Raw genomic sequence first — 24,139 nt, forward strand, 5'->3', positions numbered from 1 at the left:
CAAGAGAAGGCAGGCTTCTCCCCCCAAAAATCCTAAAATCCTTTTGTCTCTCTGTGTTTCAAAACGTTCCTTCAATTCGCAAGAGGCTGAATGTATCTCGCCGGAGTCGGAGTCAGCATCCGAGTGAGCAAAACAGTGCCCCTCTGTCTCTGTATGTTTTGGATGTGCCTTCACACCAATAGCCAAACATTACTGACAGAAAACACTTGAATTGTTGCATCTCGTTGGGTTGTTGTCTTCCAGTGGCTAGCTAGAATTAGCCATGGTTGGAGATAGGGATTGGGACTTTTGGTTTTACTTAATTCTTCATACTGGCCAATGATTATAACGGTGATTCTGATCCAACCATAAATTCATACATTGTGCCCCTGGCCTGAGAGGATGGAAGTTCAAAATGTAGCTAGATGTACTAGGCTAATGTTAACTAGCTGGCTCATCATTGCCAATGAAAGAAAGTTAGGCTAGTGAGCAAGGACTATAGCCAGGTATAGCTAGGACAACTGAAACAAAAAGCGTGTACTGTATGGCAGAGTCATAGACCGTAAGGGCAACATGAAAGAGGGGAGGATGGCATTGGCATTTCAGCATGTTGTTTCTACTTATTTACAAAACTAACCCACTTGCATTGCGCAACACACACACACACACACACACACACACACACACACACACACACACACACACACACACACACACACACACACACACACACACACACACACACACACACACACACACACACACACACACACACACACACACACACACATAAATCAGTACCATGGACAGCCACATAATATTTAGCTTATTTTGATTTGACTAAATTGTTTTTGGAATCTTTTAGTTGTCACTGTTGTAGGCTAAGTGATCGGTGATTTAATGATGAAATTTTGAAATGGTGCTGGAACAGTGGAGAAAGCTCCTGTTTTCTTCACCACTTGCGATAACACTCAGGTGTTCTAAATCAGTAATTGTTTAGTTAGTTCAAAAAGGTTTGAAATATTAACTTGCTTGATCATGCTGTAGGTCAGTTCGTTACATGCAATATGCTTTGTGGATTCCACCGGACAGATGTTGCTCTCTGGTTTTGTGATGAAACAAAGGTGTGGTTGAATTTAGTCTTCTTATTGTCTTGACCTTAGACCTATATTTATTTTACCTTTATTTAACTAGGCAAGTCAGTTAAGAACAAATTCTTATTTTCAATGACTGCCTAGGAACAGTGGGTTAACTGCCTGTTCAGGGGCAGAATGACAGATTTGTACCTTGTCAGCTCGGGGGTTTGAACTTGCAACCTTCCGGGTTACTAGTCCAACACTCTAACCACTAGGCTACGCTGCCTAGTGGTTATCACGGTGGCATGGCGTATGAACTAACAGATTATAGAGCAAACAACGCAATTAAAAAGACACATAGGTTGTACAATTGCTTATTTCCCCTGTCTTGGCTTCCCCAGTGATTTTCCCCTGTCTTGGCTTCCCCAGTGATTTTCCCCTGTCTTGGCTTCCCCAGTGATTTTCCCCTGTCTTGGCTTCCCCAGTGATTTTACCCATGTCTTGGCTTCCCCAGTGATTTCCCCTGTCTTGGCTTCCCCAGTGATTTTCCCCTGTCTTGGCTTCCCCAGTGATTTTCCCCTGTCTTGGCTTCCCCAGTGATTTTCCCCTGTCTTGGCTTCCCCAGTGATTTTCCCCTGTCTTGGCTTCCCCAGTGATTTTCCCCTGTCTTGGCTTCCCCAGTGATTTTCCCCTGTCTTGGCTTCCCCAGTGATTTTACCCATGCACCGCTAGTGTCTTTGTGGTTGAATCTGTGCTTGAAATTCACTGCGGAGGAACCTTACAGATAATTCTATGTGTAAGGTACAGAGATAGTGTAGTCATTTTAAAATCATGTTAAACAATATTATTGCACACAGAGTGAGTCCATGCAACTTATTATGTGACTTGATAAGCACATTGTTATTCCTGAACTTATTTAAGCTTGACATAACAAAAGGGTTGAATACTGATTGACTCAAATGCCTTTTTGGTTATTTATTTGTAAACATTTCTAAAAACATAACTCCACTTTGACATTGTGGGGTATCGTGTGTAGATGAATGACACACAATCTCAATTTAATCCATTTTAAATGTAGGCTGTAACACAACAACATGTGGAAAAAGTCAAGGGGTATGAATACTTTCTGAAGGCTCTGAATGTGTTCTTCTGCTTAACATGAGACACTACTAATGTCCCAAATAGCCCCTATCCCAAATGTAGTGCGCCATTTTGTGGACCCATAGGAATGCAGACACTATCTGCTCTCAGATGGAACTCATGTGTTTGAGTTCGAGGCCTGTGATGTGACTGAGGCCTGCACCATAGATTAAGGACAGGAAATAAACAATAACTCATGAAGACGGTATGAGATATGAGCTTGTAGCTGTATTTCCGTCACCAGGCATCAACCCTGGGAATGACTTCACTGTCACTACGGTTTAACAAGAAAGCTCTCCACTCTCTGTCTCTGTCTCTCCCTTCACTCCAACGTCTCCTTACACCACATTGACCCTTCACTGTCCGTCTCCTCACAATCTTCATCTACACCTTTCTCGTTATCAGTCCAAATTGAAATGACAAGTGTTTCTGATTCCTGGTGAATGGTAAGAAATTGGTAGCAGGCAGAATCATCACAATCGTATTACTGTTCATTCCTTTCCAATGGGCTGACAGGCAGGTCGGGAACAGGTTCCTGATAGCCTTGTGAGCGTGGGTGTGTGTGCGTGCACGAGTGTGTTTGTGTAGGTGCGTGTGTATGTGTGTGGCATATGAAATATATGGAATGAGATTTCGATGCAATTACTTTATTGTGTAATCAGCCTCAGACTGCAAGGCAAATAATATCATTTATAATTTCGTTTTATACTAATTAGATTCCCCAATAATCTGATATCACTGCTTGCTGTTCTTATCAAATCACTGATATAAGATAGAGGGAATGATTCAGCATAATAAAGCCACTGAATTCTGAAAGTAATTGTATCACCAAAACAAAGACGCTGTAACTCCAGAATGCTCCCTACACGGTACGTCAGGGTTCTCCAATAGGTGACCCACGGGGAAAATGTGTGCCTTTATTTTCTTAGTGAAATAAATATACAATTGAAGTCAGAAGTTTACATACACCTTAGCCAAATATATTTAAATTCAGTTTTTCACGATTCCTGACATTTAATCCTCGTAAAAATGCCCGTTCAGTTAGGATCACCACTTTATTTTAAGAATGTGAAATGTCAGAATAATAGTAGAGAGAATGATTTCTTTCAATTTTTATTTCTTTCATCACATTCCCAGTGGGTCAGAAGTTTACATACACTCAATTAGTATTTGATAGCATTGCCTTTAAATTATTTAACTTGGGTGACCAAGCTTTAACTTTCTGACTAATGTCTTGAAATGTTGCTTCAATATATCCACATAACTTTCCCCTCCTCATGATGCCATCTATTTTGTGAAGTGCAACAGCCCCTCCTTCAGCAAAGCACCCCCACAACATGATTCTGCCATCCCGTGCTTCACGCTTGGGATGGTGTTCTTCGGTTTGCAAGCCACCCCCTTTTTCATCCAAACATAATGATGGTCATTATGGCCAAACAGTTCTATTTTTGTTTCATCAGACCAGAGGACATTTCTCCAAAAAGTATGATCTTTGTCCCAATGTGCAGTTGCAAACCATAGTTTAGCTTTTTTATGGCGGTTTTGGAGCAGTGGCTTCTACCTTGCTGAGTGGCCTTTCAGGTTATGTCGATATAGGACTCGTTTTTACTGTGGATATAGATTATTTTGTACCTGTTTCTTTGCTGTTGTTCTGGAATTGATTTGCACTCTTCACACCAAAGTATGTTCATCTCTAGGAGACAGAACGCATTTCCTTCCTGAGCAGTATGATGGCTGCGTGGTCTCATACTTGCGTATTATTGTTTGTACAGATGAAGGTGGTACCTTCAGGCATTTGGAAATTGCTCCCAAGGATGAACCAGACTTGTGGAGGTCTACATTTATTTTTCTGAAGTCTTGGCTGATTTCTTCTGATTTCCCCATGATGTCTGAAGCTGAAGACTCATATCTCCATCCCTAACTTTAAGCACCAGCTGTCAGAGCAGCTCATAGATCACTGCACCTGTACATAGCCCATCTGTCTATAGCCCATCCAACTACCTCATCCCCCATACTGTTGTTTATTTGACTCATTTGCACCCCATTATCTCTGCTTGCACACTCATCTTCTGCACATCTATCACTCCAGTGTTTAATTGCTATATTGTAATTATTTCACCACTCTGGCCTATGTATTGCTTTACCTCCCTTATCCTACTTATCCTATCCTGTATTTTTGACTGTATGTTTGTTTATTCCACGTGTAACTCTGTGTTGTTGTTTGTGTCACACTGCTTTGCTTTATCTTGGCCAGGTTGCAGATATAAATGAGAACTTGTTCTCAACTAGCTTACCTGGTTAAATAAAGGTGAAATATATATTTTTTTAATGTTAAGCAAAGAAGCACTGAGTTTGAAGGTAGTTCTTGAAATACATCCACAGGTACACCTCCTACTGAGTCAAATGATGTCAATTAGCCTATCAGAAGCTTATAAAGACATGACATAATATTCTGGAATTTTCCAAGCTGTTTAAAGGCACAGTCAACTTAGTGTATATAAACTTCTGAACCACTGGAATTGTGATACAGTGAATTATAAGTGAAATAATCTGTCTGTAAACAATTGTTGGAAAAATTACTTGAGTCATGCACAAAGTAGATGTTCTAACCGACTTACCAAAACTATAGTTTGATAACAAGAAATTTGTGGAGTGGTTGAAAAAGTAGTTTTAATGACTCCAACCAAAGTGTATGTAAACTTCTGACTTCAACTGTACATTTCATTTTTTCCTTTTTTCTAAGTGATTTTAATTTGGGAAATCTGTTACCAAGTATTCTCATGCATAAATAGTAGGTATATAATGGTTCAAATGTTTTAGATATGAGGGCATCGGTCCATTCAGAAAATACCTATAATCTTTCCTGACTGAATCGATTCGTCCTCTCCCTCACTCAGCCTATCAAACTTTTTGCATGTAACTGCATATGACATTGTCATAACAACTGTGTGCAGAGTGTGGGAGACACAGCTGCTCGCACCAACGAGAGGTAGGTCTACCCTATCCTTGATCTAATACTGGTAGGCTACATCTACGTGCCACCTTCAGTATTCAGATGTTTGTAAAATGGCTTTCGCAATGATAAATCAAAGGCTTTATTAACCAAAGTAATTTGCTGGGTCATTGTTACCAAACGCTCTGTAGGAAATTGTGTTTTACTGGCAGAGCTGTGTCGGCTACCTGAGTGGACACATCTCACATCTTGCTTATTGCACATTTAACTGCTGATTGGCAGATTCACTATGCAAAATATTTTTGGTAGTTCGGCTATAAACAGTGAGTGCATTTGGTAATTTTTACATTAACAGGGTCATGGTGTACTTTCATAAAAAGAACCGCAATCATTTTTGCCAGATGCACTGGTCAGAATGAGAGAAGCGAGTAGCTCTTGTCCTTCAAATTCCAAACAATCAAAACCATTCGCTTTGAGACGGCTATGAAATCCAAAGCTGTGTTATATCACTTGGCTTTGAATGTAAATGGCTCATTTCTAAAGATAAATATTAACATATAACTAGCTCAATACATGTTCACCTGCCACAAACAAATTGCCCTCCCTAATTTGATAGTGGTAGATGCTTAGTCTACCCTATGGCTCACCACACGCACACGCACACACACACACACACACACACACACACACACACACACACACACACACACACACACACACACACACACACACACACACACACACACACACACACACACACACACACACACACACACACACACACACACACACACACACACACACACACACACACACACACACACACACACACACACACACACACACACACAGTGCCACTCAGCTCAGAGAAGTCAGCTCAGACAGATCCAGCACCTGAGCTCCACCACCATCAGGTATTCATTCCGAATGGAAAATGAACGTGTTCATGCAACAACTGTCAGTGCATTGAATCATATCGCAACGAAACCGAATCTCATCGATTCATACCACTAATCATATCGTACCAAATCGTTTTAAACTAGAAGTATCATTCCTGGTAAGGAGAGATAAACATCCCTAATCAACAGAGAGGTATATGTGATCGTATCACAATGTAATCAAGGTTTGAAATTATTCTGTCAAATACTACATCTGCTTGGGCTTTTTGAGGTTAGTGTGCAGTGTACAAATTATGTATTAATATCTCCCGGCCCCCTAACCATCCGCTCAAGAAAAAATCGGCCCGTGGCTGAATGTAATTAGAGACCCCTGCAGTAGGTGATATATTGTAATGTTAACTTCTCTAAAACATGCTGGATAAACAAAACATGGCTTCAAGCCCTTGGGCTGAGCCAGACTGTAGACAAGGTGAAAGCTGGAAGAATGAGACAGGAAGTATGAGCAAGAAATACATCTCCTCCTCAGCAGTCATTTCATAGAAAACTACTAGAGTCTATTTGTTAGCTTCGCTCAATGACTACAACAACAAAACAGTAGGTGTGTGTAGTACCAACACTCTCAGACGACGGAGAGTAGTGGAGCTCATTCAGTCTGTAATTCACAGCGATATGGTGAAGATTGATCATCAGCCAGATGTCTGTGGTGCTCTCCCTCCCAGATCCCCAGGTGTGCGTGTGTGTTTATCTCTGTGTGTGTGTGTGTGTGTGTGCGTGCGTGTGTCTGGGGAGCCAGTTTACAACTGTGACAATGATGTCAAGCAGCTGGTTCAGTCGTGGCTCTCTACCATTTGTTCTCTACGACCTCCACCCATTCTAACTGCAGACCTCCATATAAACCTGTCAGATGTGGTTAGCTATGGTCTGGCAGGAAACTCATCCAACAGAGGCAACCTACTCTCCTCCTCTCATCCTCTCCTCCCCCTCCTCTGCTCCTCCCCTCCCCCTTCTATTCTACCGTACCCCTCTCTGCTAAATATGCTGGGTTGGTGCAGCGTCTCTGAGGACCTGCTGTGACAGTAAGGTGGGAGGTAGAAGGAAGGCGGGAGTCCTCCTTGGCATGTGTACAAAGGGGTCTGACTCTGGGTTTAATATACAGTGTCTCTGCCAGCTGTTCATATTTCAACAAGGCTCCCTCCAGACAGGACAGGTAAACTAGCATACCATAACAGCTACCAGTGAAATCCCCTCTCAGTTTGGATATTACCAAGAGGACACCTGTATACAGACACAATGTGTGTGTATATGTGTGTGTGTGCGTCCGTGTGCCAGCATATATGAAAACACATGTCCTTCTTATTGTGTAAATACTCACATATTCCCCATATGTGTCCTGTGCTAAGGGTGGTGGTGGTCTGTACCCCGCGGACGGGGGAGCCCCTCGTGCTCTTGGTGCTGGCACGCCCCTCCCTCGGGCGGATGGTACCCGGCTGGGGGGTGCCCCTCTCGGAGCTGCTCCACGGGGGACAGCTACGTGGGGAGGGGGCACACCTCCTCGACTCCTACCACAGGACAAGCAGGGGACAATTGTAGGCTTCGTCTCAAATGGCACCCTATTCCCTATATAGTCTAATGTTTTTGACCACAGCCCTATGGCTTAGGTGGACCGAGAGACTGTCACCAAGATACCTATGCAATTCAGACATATACTGAATTAAACAATCACATTATTGTTAGTGAATATGTGGTTTTTATATCTGACTTACTGTAAACCTCACTGCCTGCAGGACTTTTTTCTTATCTCACTCATATTAGGCATGCTAAATGCTAATTACTGTCTGATTTAAAACAGATCCAATTATATAAAATGTATTCGAATTTCAATAGTTCTCAACTTTGTATTGTGTATCGTTTGGGCTGGATAGTGTATTTTCCCCCCATTAGTATTACAAAGCAGAGTTTTGAATTGAATGTATTAAAACACAGACACTTATGTATGTATGCTCTGTAATTCTGTCATTCATTTTAGTTATGGTAATAAGTGAATTGAAGGAATTTCAGGCTGTGGAAATGAGTCCTAGTCTAAGAACTCTCCCATTTGGAATAGCATCTCTGGAATGGGGTCTATGTACCTGTCTATGAAAATCAGGATATTACTTCATGTGTTCATCAACATCACACTAACCACTACCCCACACCAAACACAAAAGTGAATACATACACCATCACACATGCATGAGTGCACACACACACACCCACACACCCATGTTGGCAGTAGGTACCTGATGGGTCCTGGGGCAGGTGTCCCTCTACCCCGTGCTGCAGGCAGCTTGCCCCTCACCGCTGGCACCTTGGCATCCTCTGAGCCACCATTCAGGTACGTCAGCTCCTGCAGCTGCGCCTGTCGGATCTCATCATTGTAATCCTACACACACACACACACACACACACACCCACACACACCCTTTTAATTACAGCGTATTAAATTACGTCCTTTATCTCCAGGGTTACAGCCCTGTAGGAATGTCTAATTAATGTACTTTACAGTGCTGCTGTGACCAAGACCAACCGGTGTGTGTGTGTGTGTGTGTGTGTGTGTGTGTGTGTGTGTGTGTGTGTGTGTGTGTGTGTGTGTGTGTGTGTGTGTGTGTGTGTGTGTGTGTGTGTGTGTGTGTGTGTGTGTGTGTGTGTGTGTGTGTGTGTGTGTGTGTGTGTGTGTGTGATGTTGCCGTGACCGCTGCTCCTCAGGCAGAGAAACACACTCCTGATCCCCCGTTGATAAAACCCAGGAACCCCATTTGTTTTTTTATCGTCACACATTGTCATCTCTGTGTGTGTGTGTGTGTCTTTATCGTCAAACACAGTCGTCTTCGCCGCTCAATGGAACGTAGCAATTAATATGGAAATTAGCGTTTAATCATACTGCCATGGAGACGATTGTCTTCTGTCTCCTCCATATCAACACATCACTGTGTATTTGTGAGGGAAATTAAAAGATGTATTTAATGACCGGAAATAAATCATCATGGCTCAGAATGAGACTGGAAGTATCACACATAATAGCATGGGATGTAGAGATCCTACTATCCTTCCATAATAATAACATGGGATGGAGAGATCCTACTATCCTTCCATAATAATAACATGGGATGTAGAGATCCTGCTATCCTTCCATAATAATAACATGGGATGTAGATATTCTACTCTCCTTCCATAATAACATGGGATGGAGAGATCCTCCTATCCTTCCATAATAATAGCATGGGAAGGAGAGATCCTACTATCCTTCCATAATAACATGGGATGTAGAGATCCTACTATCCTTCCATAATAACATGGGATGGAGAGATCCTCCTATCCTTCCATAATAATAGCATGGTATGGAGAGATCCTACTATCCTTCCATAATAATTGCATGGGATGGAAAGATCCTACTATCCTTCCATAATAACAGCATGGGATGGAGAGATCCTGCTATCCTTCCATAATAACAGCATGGGATGTAGAGATCCTACTATCCTTCAGCATGGGATGGAGAGATCCTACTATCCTTCCATATTAATAACATGGGATGTAGAGATCCTACTATCCTTCAGCATGGGATGTAGAGATCCTACTATCCTTCCATATTAATAACATGGGATGGAGAGATCCTGCTATCCTTCCATAATAACAGCATGGGATTTAGAGATCCTACTATCCTTCCGTATTAATAACATGGGATGTAGAGATCCTACTATCCTTCCGTATTAATAACATGGGATGTAGAGATCCTACTATCCTTCCATAAAAACATGGGATGTAGAGATCCTACTATCCTTCCGTATTAATAACATGGGATGTAGAGATCCTACTATCCTTCCATATTAATAACATGGGATGGAGAGATCCTACTATCCTTCCATAATAACATGGGATGGAAAGATCCTACTATTCTTCCATAATAATAGCATGGTATGGAGAGATCCTACTATCCTTCCATAATAATAGCATGGGATGGAAAGATCCTACTATCCTTCATCATGGGATGGAGAGATCCTGCTATCCTTCCATAATAACAGCATGGGATGTAGAGATCCTACTATCCTTCCATATTAATAACATGGGATGGAGAGATCCTACTATCCTTCCATAATAACATGGGATGTAGAGATCCTACTATCCTTACATAATAATAACATGGGATGTAGAGATCCTACTATCCTTCCATAAAAACATGGGATGTAGAGATCCTACTATCCTTCCATAAAAACATGGGATGTAGAGATCCTACTATCCTTCCATAATAATAGCATGGGATGTAGAGATCCTACTATCCTTCCATAATAATAGCATGGTATGGAGAGATCCTACTATCCTTCCATAATAATAACATGGGATGTAGAGATCCTACTATTCTTCCATAATAATAGCATGGTATGGAGAGATCCTACTATCCTTCCATAAAAACATGGGATGTAGAGATCCTACTATCCTTCCATAATAATAGCATGGTATGGAGAGATCCTACTAGCCTTCCATAAAAACATGGGATGTAGAGATCCTACTATCCTTCCATAAAAACATGGGATGTAGAGATCCTACTATCCTTCCATAAAAACATGGGATGTAGAGATCCTACTATCCTTCCATAATAATAGCATGGGATGTAGAGATCCTACTATCCTTCCATAATAATAGCATGGGATGGAGAGATCCTACTATCCTTCCATAATAATAACATGGGATGTAGAGATCCTGCTATCCTTCCATAATAATAACATGGGATGTAGAGATCCTACTATCCTTCCATAATAATAGCATGGGATGGAGAGATCCTACTATCCTTCCATAAAAACATGGGATGTAGAGATCCTACTATCCTTCCATAAAAACATGGGATGTAGAGATCCTACTATCCTTCCATAATAATAACATGGGATGTAGAGATCCTACTATCCTCCCATAATAATATGGGATGTAGAGATACTACTATCCTTCCATAATAATAACATGGGATGTAGAGATCCTACTATCCTCCCAAAATAATAACATGGGATGTAGAGATCCTACTATCCTCCCATAATAATAACATGGGATGTAGAGATCCTACTATCCTCCCATAATAATAACATGGGATGTAGAGATCCTACTATCCTCCCAAAATAATAACATGGGATGTAGAGATCCTGCTATCCTTCCATAATAATAGCATGGGATTTAGAGATCCTACTCTCCTTCCATAATAACATGGGATGTAGAGATCCTACTATCCTCCCATAATAATAACATGGGATTTAGAGATCCTACTCTCCTTCCATAAAAACATGGGATGTAGAGATCCTACTATCCTTCCAAAATAATAACATGGGATGTAGAGATCCTGCTATCCTTCCATAATAATAACATGGGATTTAGAGATCCTACTCTCCTTCCATAATAACATGAGATGTAGAGATCCTACTATCCTCCCATAATAATAACATGGGATGTAGAGATCCTACTCTCCTTCCATAATAACATGGGATGTAGAGATCCTACTATCCTCCCATAATAATAACATGGGATGTAGAGATACTACTATCCTTCCATAAAAACATGGGATGTAGAGATCCTACTATCCTTCCATAATAATAGCATGGGATGTAGAGATCCTACTATCCTTCCATAATAATAACATGGGATGTAGAGATCCTACTATCCTTCCATATTAATAACATGGGATGGAGAGATCCTACTATCCTTCCATAATAACATGGGATGTAGAGATCCTACTATCCTTCCATAATAATAACATGGGATGTAGAGATCCTACTATCCTTCCATAAAAACATGGGATGTAGAGATCCTACTATCCTTCCATAAAAACATGGGATGTAGAGATCCTACTATCCTTCCATAATAATAGCATGGGATGTAGAGATCCTACTATCCTTCCATAATAATAACATGGGATGGAGAGATCCTACTATCCTTCCATAATAATAACATGGGATGTAGAGATCCTACTATTCTTCCATAATAATAGCATGGTATGGAGAGATCCTACTATCCTTCCATAAAAACATGGGATGTAGAGATCCTACTATCCTTCCATAATAATAGCATGGTATGGAGAGATCCTACTAGCCTTCCATAAAAACATGGGATGTAGAGATCCTACTATCCTTCCATAAAAACATGGGATGTAGAGATCCTACTATCCTTCCATAAAAACATGGGATGTAGAGATCCTACTATCCTTCCATAATAATAGCATGGGATGTAGAGATCCTACTATCCTTCCATAATAATAGCATGGTATGGAGAGATCCTACTATCCTTCCATAATAATAACATGGGATGTAGAGATCCTGCTATCCTTCCATAATAATAACATGGGATGTAGAGATCCTACTATCCTTCCATAATAATAGCATGGTATGGAGAGATCCTACTATCCTTCCATAAAAACATGGGATGTAGAGATCCTACTATCCTTCCATAAAAACATGGGATGTAGAGATCCTACTATCCTTCCATAATAATAACATGGGATGTAGAGATCCTACTATCCTTCCCATAATAAAGCACCTATGGGATGTAGAGATACCTACTATCCTTCCATAATAATAAACATGGGATGTAGAGATCCTACTATCCTCCCAAAATAATAACATGGGATGTAGAGATCCTACTATCCTCCCATAATAATAACATGGGATGTAGAGATCCTACTATCCTCCCATAATAATAACATGGGATGTAGAGATCCTACTATCCTCCCAAAATAATAACATGGGATGTAGAGATCCTGCTATCCTTCCATAATAATAGCATGGGATTTAGAGATCCTACTCTCCTTCCATAATAACATGGGATGTAGAGATCCTACTATCCTCCCATAATAATAACATGGGATTTAGAGATCCTACTCTCCTTCCATAAAAACATGGGATGTAGAGATCCTACTATCCTTCCAAAATAATAACATGGGATGTAGAGATCCTGCTATCCTTCCATAATAATAACATGGGATTTAGAGATCCTACTCTCCTTCCATAATAACATGAGATGTAGAGATCCTACTATCCTCCCATAATAATAACATGGGATGTAGAGATCCTACTATCCTTCCATAATAACATGGGATGTAGAGATCCTACTATCCTCCCATAATAATAACATGGGATGTAGAGATCCTACTATCCTTCCATAAAAACATGGGATGTAGAGATCCTACTATCCTTCCATAATAATAGCATGGGATGTAGAGATCCTACTATCCTTCCATAATAATAACATGGGATGTAGAGATCCTACTATCCTTCCATAATAATAACATGGGATGGAGAGATCCTACTATCCTTCCATAATAACATGGGATGTAGAGATCCTACTATCCTTCCATAATAATAACATGGGATGTAGAGATCCTACTATCCTTCCATAAAAACATGGGATGTAGAGATCCTACTATCCTTCCATAAAAACATGGGATGTAGAGATCCTACTATCCTTCCATAAAAACATGGGATGTAGAGATCCTACTATCCTTCCATAATAACATGGGATGGAGAGATCCTACTATCCTTCCATTTAATAACATGGGATGGAGAGATCCTACTATCCTTCCATAATAACATGGGATGGAGAGATCCTACTATCCTTCCATAATAATAGCATGGGATGGAGAGATCCTGCTATCCTTCCATAATAACAGCATGGGATGTAGAGATCCTACTATCCTTCCGTAATAATATCATGGGATGGAGAGATCCTACTATCCTTCCATAATAACATGGGATGTAGAGATCCTACTATCCTTCCATAAAAACATGGGATGTAGAGATCCTACTCTCCTTCCATAATAACATGGGATGTAGAGATCCTACTATCCTCCCATAATAATAACATGGGATGGAGAGATACTACTATCCTTCCATAAAAACATGGGATGTAGAGATCCTACTATCCTTCCATAATAATAGCATGGGTGTAACGGCGTTCGTCTGTTGAATGAAGAAAGTCGGACCGAAATGCAGCGTGCAGGTTACTCATGACTTTAATGAACAGAATAGCGGTACATGAAATAACTGAAATACAAAAACAACAAAACGGAACGTGAAACTAATTACAGCCTATCTGGTGACTAAAACACAGAGACAGGAACAAACACCCACAAAATACAAAGCGAAACTGAGGCTGCCTAAATACGGTTCCCAATCGGAGACAATGATAAGCACCTGACTCTAATTGAGAATCGCCTCAGGCAGCCAAACCTATACCACACCCCTAATCAGCCGCGATCCCAAATAATACAAACCCCAATACGAATACAACATATAAACCCATGTCACACCCTGGCCTACCCAAACATATAACAAAAAAAAAAATACAATGACCAAGGCGTGACAATGGGATGTAGAGATCCTACTATCCTTCCATAATAATAGCATGGGATGTGGAGATCCTACTATCCTTCCATAATAATAGCATGGGATGGAGAGATCCTACTATCCTTCCATAATAATAGCATGGGATGGAGAGATCCTACTATACTCCCATAATAATAGCATGGGATGGAGAGATCCTGCTATCCTTCCATAATAATAGCATGGGATGGAGGGATCCTACTATTCTTCCATAATAATAGCATGGGATGGAGAGATCCTACTATCCCTCCATAATAATAGCATGGGATGTAGAGATCCTACTATCCTTCAATAAAAACATGGGATGTAGAGATCCTACTATCCTTCCATAATAATAACATGGGATGTAGAGATCCTACTATCCTCCCAAAATAATAACATGGGATGTAGAGATCCTACTATCCTCCCATAATAATAACATGGGATGTAGAGATCCTACTATCCTCCCATAATAATAACATGGGATGTAGAGATCCTACTATCCTCCAAAAATAATAACATGGGATGTAGAGATCCTGCTATCCTTCCATAATAATAACATGGGATTTAGAGATCCTACTCTCCTTCCATAATAACATGGGATGTAGAGATCCTACTATCCTCCCATAATAATAACATGGGATTTAGAGATCCTACTCTCCTTCCATAAAAACATGGGATGTAGAGATCCTACTATCCTTCCAAAATAATAACATGGGATGTAGAGATCCTGCTATCCTTCCATAATAATAACATGGGATTTAGAGATCCTACTCTCCTTCCATAATAACATGAGATGTAGAGATCCTACTATCCTCCCATAATAATAACATGGGATGTAGAGATCCTACTCTCCTTCCATAATAACATGGGATGTAGAGATCTACTATCCTCCCAGAATAATAACATGGGATGTAGAGATACTACTATCCTTCCATAAAAACATTGGATGTAGAGATCCTACTATCCTTCCGTATTAATAACATGGGATGTAGAGATCCTACTATCCTTCCATAATAATAACATGGGATGTAGAGATCCTACTATCCTTCCATAATAATAACATGGGATGTAGAGATCCTACTATCCTTCCATAATAATAACATGGGATGTAGAGATCCTACTATCCTCCCATAATAATAACATGGGATGGAGAGATACTACTATCCTTCCATAAAAACATGGGATGTAGAGATCCTACTATCCTTCCATAATAATAGCATGGGTGTAACGGCGTTCGTCTGTTGAATGAAGAAAGTCGGACCGAAATGCAGCGTGTAGGTTACTCATGACTTTAATGAACAGAATAGCGGTACATGAAATAACTGAAATACAAAAACAACAAAACGGAACGTGAAACTAATTACAGCCTATCTGGTGACTAAAACACAGAGACAGGAACAAACACCCACAAAATACAAAGCGAAACTGAGGCTGCCTAAATACGGTTCCCAATCGGAGACAATGATAAGCACCTGACTCTAATTGAGAATCGCCTCAGGCAGCCAAACCTATACCACACCCCTAATCAGCCGCGATCCCAAATAATACAAACCCCAATACGAATACAACATATAAACCCATGTCACACCCTGGCCTACCCAAACATATAACAAAAAAACAAAATACAATGACCAAGGCGTGACAATGGGATGTAGAGATCCTACTATCCTTCCATAATAATAGCATGGGATGTGGAGATCCTACTATCCTTCCATAATAATAGCATGGGATGGAGAGATCCTACTATCCTTCCATAATAATAGCATGGGATGGAGAGATCCTACTATACTCCCATAATAATAGCATGGGATGGAGAGATCCTGCTATCCTTCCATAATAATAGCATGGGATGGAGGGATCCTACTATTCTTCCATAATAATAGCATGGGATGGAGAGATCCTACTATCCCTCCATAATAATAGCATGGGATGTAGAGATCCTACTATCCTTCAATAAAAACATGGGATGTAGAGATCCTACTATCCTTCCATAATAATAACATGGGATGTAGAGATCCTACTATCCTCCCAAAATAATAACATGGGATGTAGAGATCCTACTATCCTCCCATAATAATAACATGGGATGTAGAGATCCTACTATCCTCCCATAATAATAACATGGGATGTAGAGATCCTACTATCCTCCAAAAATAATAACATGGGATGTAGAGATCCTGCTATCCTTCCATAATAATAACATGGGATTTAGAGATCCTACTCTCCTTCCATAATAACATGGGATGTAGAGATCCTACTATCCTCCCATAATAATAACATGGGATTTAGAGATCCTACTCTCCTTCCATAAAAACATGGGATGTAGAGATCCTACTATCCTTCCAAAATAATAACATGGGATGTAGAGATCCTGCTATCCTTCCATAATAATAACATGGGATTTAGAGATCCTACTCTCCTTCCATAATAACATGAGATGTAGAGATCCTACTATCCTCCCATAATAATAGCATGGGATGTAGAGATCCTACTCTCCTTCCATAATAACATGGGATGTAGAGATCTACTATCCTCCCAGAATAATAACATGGGATGTAGAGATACTACTATCCTTCCATAAAAACATGGGATGTAGAGATCCTACTATCCTTCCGTATTAATAACATGGGATGTAGAGATCCTACTATCCTTCCATAATAATAACATGGGATGTAGAGATCCTACTATCCTTCCATAATAATAACATGGGATGTAGAGATCCTACTATCCTTCCATAATAATAACATGGGATGTAGAGATCCTACTATCCTTCCATAAAAACATGGGATGTAGAGATCCTACTATCCTTCCATAAAAACATGGGATGTAGAGATCCTACTATCCTTCCATAAAAACATGGGATGTAGAGATCCTACTATCCTTCCATAATAATAACATGGGATGTAGAGATCCTACTATGCTTCCGTATTAATAACATGGGCTGGAGAGATCCTACTATCCTTCCATAATAACATGGGATGTAGAGATCCTACTATCCTTCCATAATAATAACATGGGATGTAGAGATCCTACTATCCTTCCATAAAAACATGGGATGTAGAGATCCTACTATCCTTCCATAAAAACATGGGATGTAGAGATCCTACTATCCTTCCATAATAATAACATGGGATGTAGAGATCCTGCTATCCTTCCATAATAATAACATGGGATGTAGAGATCCTACTATGCTTCCGTATTAATAACATGGGCTGGAGAGATCCTACTATCCTTCCATAATAACATGGGATGTAGAGATCCTACTATCCTTCCATAATAATAACATGGGATGTAGAGATCCTACTATCCTTCCATAAAAACATGGGATGTAGAGATCCTACTATCCTTCCATAAAAACATGGGATGTAGAGATCCTACTATCCTTCCATAATAATAACATGGGATGTAGAGATCCTGCTATCCTTCCATAATAATAACATGGGATTTAGAGATCCTACTCTCCTTCCATAAAAACATGGGATGTAGAGATCCTACTATCCTTCCATAAAAACATGGGATGTAGAGATCCTACTATCCTCCCATAATAATAACATGGGATGGAGAGATACTACTATCCTTCCATAATAATAGCATGGGTGTAACGGCGTTCGTCTGTTGAATGAAGAAAGTCGGACCGAAATGCAGTGTGCAGGTTACTCATGACTTTAATGAACAGAATAGCGGTACATGAAATAACTGAAATACAAAAACAACAAAACGGAACGTGAAACTAATTACAGCCTATCTGGTGACTAAAACACAGAGACAGGAACAAACACCCACAAAATACAAAGCGAAACTGAGGCTGCCTAAATACGGTTCCCAATCAGAGACAATGATAAGCACCTGACTCTAATTGAGAATCACCTCAGGCAGCCAAACCTATACCACACCCCTAATCAGCCGCGATCCCAAATAATACAAACCCCAATACGAATACAACATATAAACCCATGTCACACCCTGGCCTACCCAAACATATAACAAAAACACAAAATACAATGACCAAGGCGTGACAGAACACCCCCCCTAAGGTGCGGACTCCCGGACGCACCTCAAGAGCATAGGGAGGGTCCGGGTGGGCGTCTGTCCATGGTGGCGGTTCTGGCTCGGGACGTGGACCCCACTCCATAAATGTCCTATTTCCTCCCCTTCGCGTCCTGGGATAATCCACCTTCTCCGCCGACCATGGCCTAATAGTCCTCACCCAGATCCCCACATAACTGAGGGGCAGCTCGGGACAGAGGGGCAGCTCGGGACAGAGGGGCAGCTCGGGACAGAGGGGCATCTCAGGACAGAGGGGCATCTCAGGACAGAGGGGCATCTCAGGATAGAGGGGCAGCCCGGGACAGAGGGGCAGCTCGGGACAGAGGGGCAGCCCGGGACAGAGGGGCAGCCCGGGACAGAGGGGCAGCCCGGGACAGAGGGGCAGCCAGGGACAAAGGGGCAGCCCGGGACAGAGGGGCAGCTCGGGACAGAGGGGCAGCCCGGGACAGAGGGGCAGCCCGGGACAGAGGGGCAGCCCGGGACAGGGGGGCAGCTCAGGACAGAGGGGCAGCTCGGGACCAAAGCAGCCCGGGACAGAGGGGCAGCTCGGGACAGGGGGGCAGCTCGGGACAGAGGGGCAGCTCGGGACCAAAGCAGCCCGGGACTGAGGGGAAGCCCGGTACTGAGGGGAAGCCCGGAACTGAGGGGAAGCCCGGTACTGAGGAGAAGCCCAGTACTGAGAGGAAGCCCAGTACTGAGAGGAAGCCCAGTACTGGGAGGAAGCTCAGGCAGGTAGTAGGCTCCGGTAAATCCTGGCTGGCTGGCAGATCTAGAAGAGACTGGTTGTCGAGCAGATCTGGAAGAGACTGGTTGTCGGGCAGATCTGGGCTGACTGGTGGCACTGGCGGCGCTGGGCGGACTGGCGGAGCTGGGCAGACTGGGAGCACTGGCGGCGCTGGGCAGACTGGGAGCACTGGCCGCGCTGGGCAGACTGGGAGCACTGGCCGCGCTGGGCAGACTGGGAGCACTGGCCGCGCTGGGCCGACTGGGAGCACTGGCCGCGCTGGGCAGACTGGAGAATCCGGCAGCGCAGGAGAGGAGAAAAGCGCTGGCTGCGCTGAACAGGCGAGGCGCACTGGAGGCCTGGTGCGTGGTGCTGGAACTGGTGGTACTGGATCGAGGACACGCACAGGAAGCCTGGTGCGGGGAGCTGCTACCGGAGGACTGGTGTGTAGAGGTGGCTCTGGATAGACCAGACCGTGCAGGCGCACTGGAGCTCTTGAGCACCGAGCCTGCCCAAACTTACCTGGCTCGATGCCCACTCTAGCCCGGCCAATAAGAAGGGCTGGTATGTACCGCACCTGGCTCTGCATCCGCACTGGAAACACCGTGCGCTCCATAGCATAACACGGTGCCTGCCCGGTCTCTCTAGCCCAACGGTGAGCACAGGGAGTTTGCGCAGGTCTCCTACCTGGCATAACTATTCTCCCTTCTAGCCTCCCCCCAATAATTTTTTGGGGCTGCTTTTCCGGCTTACCTACCGCGTCGCCGTGCTGCCTCCTCATACCTGCGCCTCTCCGCTTTAGCCGCTTCTATTTCTTCCTTGGGACGGCGATATTCTCCCGGCTGCGCCCAGGGTCCTTTTCCGTCTAATATCATCTCCCAAGACCAGAAGTCCTTATATTGCTGCTCCTCACACTTAACAGGGAGAGTAGGCTCAGGTCTGACTCCTGACTCAGCCACTCTCTCTCTGCGCTCTCCCCTAATAAATATTTGGGGTTTACTTTCGGTATTCGCTCTGCGTCGCCGTGTTTTCCTTTTCGACTCCATTCGTCTATAGCCCTCTTCGCATTGCTGCAGGGAATCCCAGGCGGGCTCCTGCACTCGCTCTGGGTCGGCCGCCCACCTGTCGATTTCTTCCCACGTCATATACTCCATGCCTCTATCGTCCATAACGTCCTCCTTTAGCTCCTGCCAGTTATCTACGCTGCTCGGTCCGTGAGAGTGGTGGGTGTTTCTGTAATGGCGTTCGTCTGTTGAATGAAGAAAGTCGGACCGAAATGCAGCGTGCAGGTTACTCATGACTTTAATGAACAGAATAGCGGTACATGAAATAACTGAAATACAAAAACAACAAAACGGAACGTGAAACTAATTACAGCCTATCTGGTGACTAAAACACAGAGACAGGAACAAACACCCACAAAATACAAAGCGAAACTGAGGCTGCCTAAATACGGTTCCCAATCGGAGACAATGATAAGCACCTGACTCTAATTGAGAATCGCCTCAGGCAGCCAAACCTATACCACACCCCTAATCAGCCGCGATCCCAAATAATACAAACCCCAATACGAATACAACATATAAACCCATGTCACACCCTGGCCTACCCAAACATATAACAAAAACACAAAATACAATGACCAAGGCGTGACGATGGGATGGAGAGATCCTACTATCCTTCCATAATCATAGCATGGGATTGTCATGTTTTGTCTTATATTGTCTTGTCATTTTGCTTTCCCTTCTGTTCGTTTTCCCCCTGCTGGTCTTTTTAGGTTCGTTCCCTTTTTTCTCTCTCCCTCCCTCTCTCTCTTCTCTCTATCGTTCCGTTCCTGCTCCCAGCTGTTCCTATTCCCCTAATCAATCATCTAATCTTTTCACACCTGTTCCGTATCTTGCCCTCTGATTAGAGTCCCTATTTCTCCCCTTGTCTTCCGTTTCTGTCCTGTCGGATCCTTGTATATTGTTCACCGTGCTGTGTCTTTGTCTCGCCCTGTCGTGTCGTGTTTCCCTCAGATGCTGCGTGTGAGCAGGTGTCTGAGTCTGCTACGGTCGGTGCCTTCCCGAGGCAACCTACAGTTTAGGGTCGAGTCTCCAGTCTGTCCTCGTCACTACGAGTGGAATTAGTTTTTTTATGCTTTGTTTACCGCTCCGATTTGTCTAGGAGTATAGCATATTTCCTTTACTGGAATAAAGACTCTGTTTTCGCCAAGTCGCTTTTGGGTCCTCATTCACCTGCATAACAGAAGGATCCGACCAAAGAATGGACCCAGCGACTACAGACGCTCGTAACACTGCCGTCGAGATCCAAGGAGCCATGCTCGGCAGACACGAGCAGGAATTGTCTGCTGCTCGTCATGCCGTGGAGAACCTGGCCGCTCAGGTTTCCGACCTCTCTGGACAGTTCCAGAGTCTTCGTCTCGTGCCACCTGTTACTTCCTGGTCTGCCGAGCCTCCGGAACCTAGGGTTAATAACCCACCTTGTTACTCCGGGCAGCCCACGGAGTACCGCTCCTTTCTCACCCAGTGTGATATTGTGTTCTCTCTCCAACCCAACACATACTCTAGAGAGAGAGCTCGGGTTGCTTACGTCATATCACTCCTTACTGGCCGGGCTCGAGAGTGGGGCACAGCTATCTGGGAGGCAAGGGCTGATTGTTCTAACAATTACCAGAACTTTAAAGAGGAGATGATTCGGGTTTTTGACCGTTCAGTTTTTGGTAGGGAGGCTTCTAGGGCCCTGGCTTCCCTATGTCAAGGTGATTGATCCATAACGGATTACTCTATAGAGTAGAGCACTCTTGCTGCCTCTAGTGACTGGAACGAGCCGGCGCTGCTCGCTCGTTTTCTGGAGGGACTCCACGCAGTGGTTAAAGATGAGATTCTCTCCCGGGAGGTTCCTTCCAGTGTGGACTCTTTGATTGCTCTCGCCATCCGCATAGAACGACGGGTAGATCTTCGTCACCAAGCTCGTGGAAGAGAGCTCGCGTTAACGGTGTTTCCCTGCTCCGCATCGCAACCATCTCCCTCCTCTGGCTCAGAGACTGAGCCCATGCAGCTGGGAGGTATTCGCATCTCGACTAAGGAGAGGGAACGGAGGATCACCAACCGCCTGTGCCTCTATTGCGGACTTGCTGGACATTTTGTCAATTCATGTCCAGTAAAGCCAGAGCTCATCAGTAAGCGGAGGGCTACTGGTGAGCGCTACTACTCAGGTCTCTCCATCAAGATCCTGTACTACTATGTCAGTCCATCTACGCTGGACCGGTTCGGGTGCTACATGCAGTGCCTTGATAGACTCTGGGGCTGAGGGTTGTTTTATGGACGAAGCATGGGCTCGGAAACATGACATTCCTTTCAGACAGTTAGAGAAGCCTACGCCCATGTTCGCCTTAGATGGTAGTCATCTCCCCAGTATCAGATATGAGACACTACCTTTAACCCTCACAGTATCTGGTAACCACAGTGAGACTATTTCCTTTTTGATTTTTCGTTCACCTTTTACACCTGTTGTTTTGGGTCATCCCTGGCTAGTATGTCATAATCCTTCTATTAATTGGTCTAGTAATTCTATCCTATCCTGGAACGTTTCTTGTCATGTGAAGTGTTTAATGTCTGCTATCCCTCCCGTTTCTTCTGTCCCCACTTCTCAGGAGGAACCTGGCGATTTGACAGGAGTGCCGGAGGAATATCATGATCTGTGCACGGTCTTCAGTCGGTCCCGAGCCAACTCCCTTCCTCCTCACCGGTCGTATGATTGTAGTATTGATCTCCTTCCGGGGACCACTCCTCCTCGGGGTAGACTATACTCTCTGTCGGCTCCCGAACGTAAGGCTCTCGAGGATTATTTGTCTGTGTCTCTTGACGCCGGTACCGTAGTGCCTTCTTCCTCTCCGGCCGGGGCGGGGTTTTTTTTGTTAAGAAGAAGGACGGTACTCTGCGCCCCTGCGTGGATTATCGAGGGCTGAATGACATAACGGTTAAGAATCGTTATCCGCTTCCCCTTATGTCATCAGCCTTCGAGATTCTGCAGGGAGCCAGGTGCTTTACTAAGTTGGACCTTCGTAACGCTTACCATCTCGTGCGCATCAGAGAGGGGGACGAGTGGAAAACGGCGTTTAACACTCCGTTAGGGCATTTTGAGTACCGGGTTCTGCCGTTTGGTCTCGCCAATGCGCCAGCTGTTTTTCAGGCATTAGTTAATGATGTTCTGAGAGACATGCTGAACATCTTTGTTTTTGTCTACCTTGACGATATCCTGATTTTTTCACCGTCACTCGAGATTCATGTTCAGCACGTTCGACGTGTACTCCAGCGCCTTTTAGAGAATTGTCTCTACGTGAAGGCTGAGAAGTGCTCTTTTCATGTCTCCTCCGTTACTTTTCTCGGTTCTGTTATTTCCGCTGAAGGCATTCAGATGGATCCCGCTAAGGTCCAAGCTGTCAGTGAGTGGCCCGTTCCAAGGTCACGTGTCGAGTTGCAGCGCTTTCTAGGTTTCGCTAATTTCTATCGGCGTTTCATTCGTAATTTCGGTCAAGTTGCTGCCCCTCTCACAGCTCTTACTTCTGTCAAGACGTGTTTTAAGTGGTCCGGTTCCGCCCAGGGAGCTTTTGATCTTCTCAAAGAACGTTTTACGTCCGCTCCTATCCTCGTTACTCCTGACGTCACTAGACAATTCATTGTCGAGGTTGACGCTTCAGAGGTAGGCGTGGGAGCCATTCTATCCCAGCGCTTCCAGTCTGACGATAAGGTTCATCCTTGCGCTTATTTTCTCATCGCCTGTCGCCATCGGAACGCAACTATGATGTGGGTAACCGCGAACTGCTCGCCATCTGCTTAGCCCTAGGCGAATGGCGACAGTGGTTGGAGGGGGCGACCGTTCCTTTTGTCGTTTGGACAGACCATAAGAACCTTGAGTACATCCGTTCTGCCAAACGACTTAATGCA

The 24,139-nt window shown here is 43.5% G+C and overlaps 1 protein-coding gene across 2 annotated transcripts in view; it reads right to left on the reverse strand.

Annotated features, from left to right (window-relative positions):
* Positions 1-24,139, reverse strand: part of khdrbs3 (KH domain containing, RNA binding, signal transduction associated 3) — a 177,932-nt gene that overhangs the window by 48,279 nt on the left and 105,514 nt on the right. For both annotated transcript variants that reach the window (XM_046360875.1, XM_046360874.1), the window contains exons 5-6: positions 8,327-8,469; positions 7,420-7,606 (exon numbers count right to left, since the gene is read on the reverse strand). In XM_046360875.1, the coding sequence (XP_046216831.1) occupies positions 7,420-7,606; positions 8,327-8,469 (330 nt within the window). The remainder of the gene's footprint in view (positions 1-7,419; positions 7,607-8,326; positions 8,470-24,139) is intronic.

Source organism: Oncorhynchus gorbuscha, linkage group LG09 (assembly GCF_021184085.1).
Source record: "Oncorhynchus gorbuscha isolate QuinsamMale2020 ecotype Even-year linkage group LG09, OgorEven_v1.0, whole genome shotgun sequence".
NCBI classification, from domain to species: Eukaryota; Metazoa; Chordata; class Actinopteri; order Salmoniformes; family Salmonidae; genus Oncorhynchus; species Oncorhynchus gorbuscha.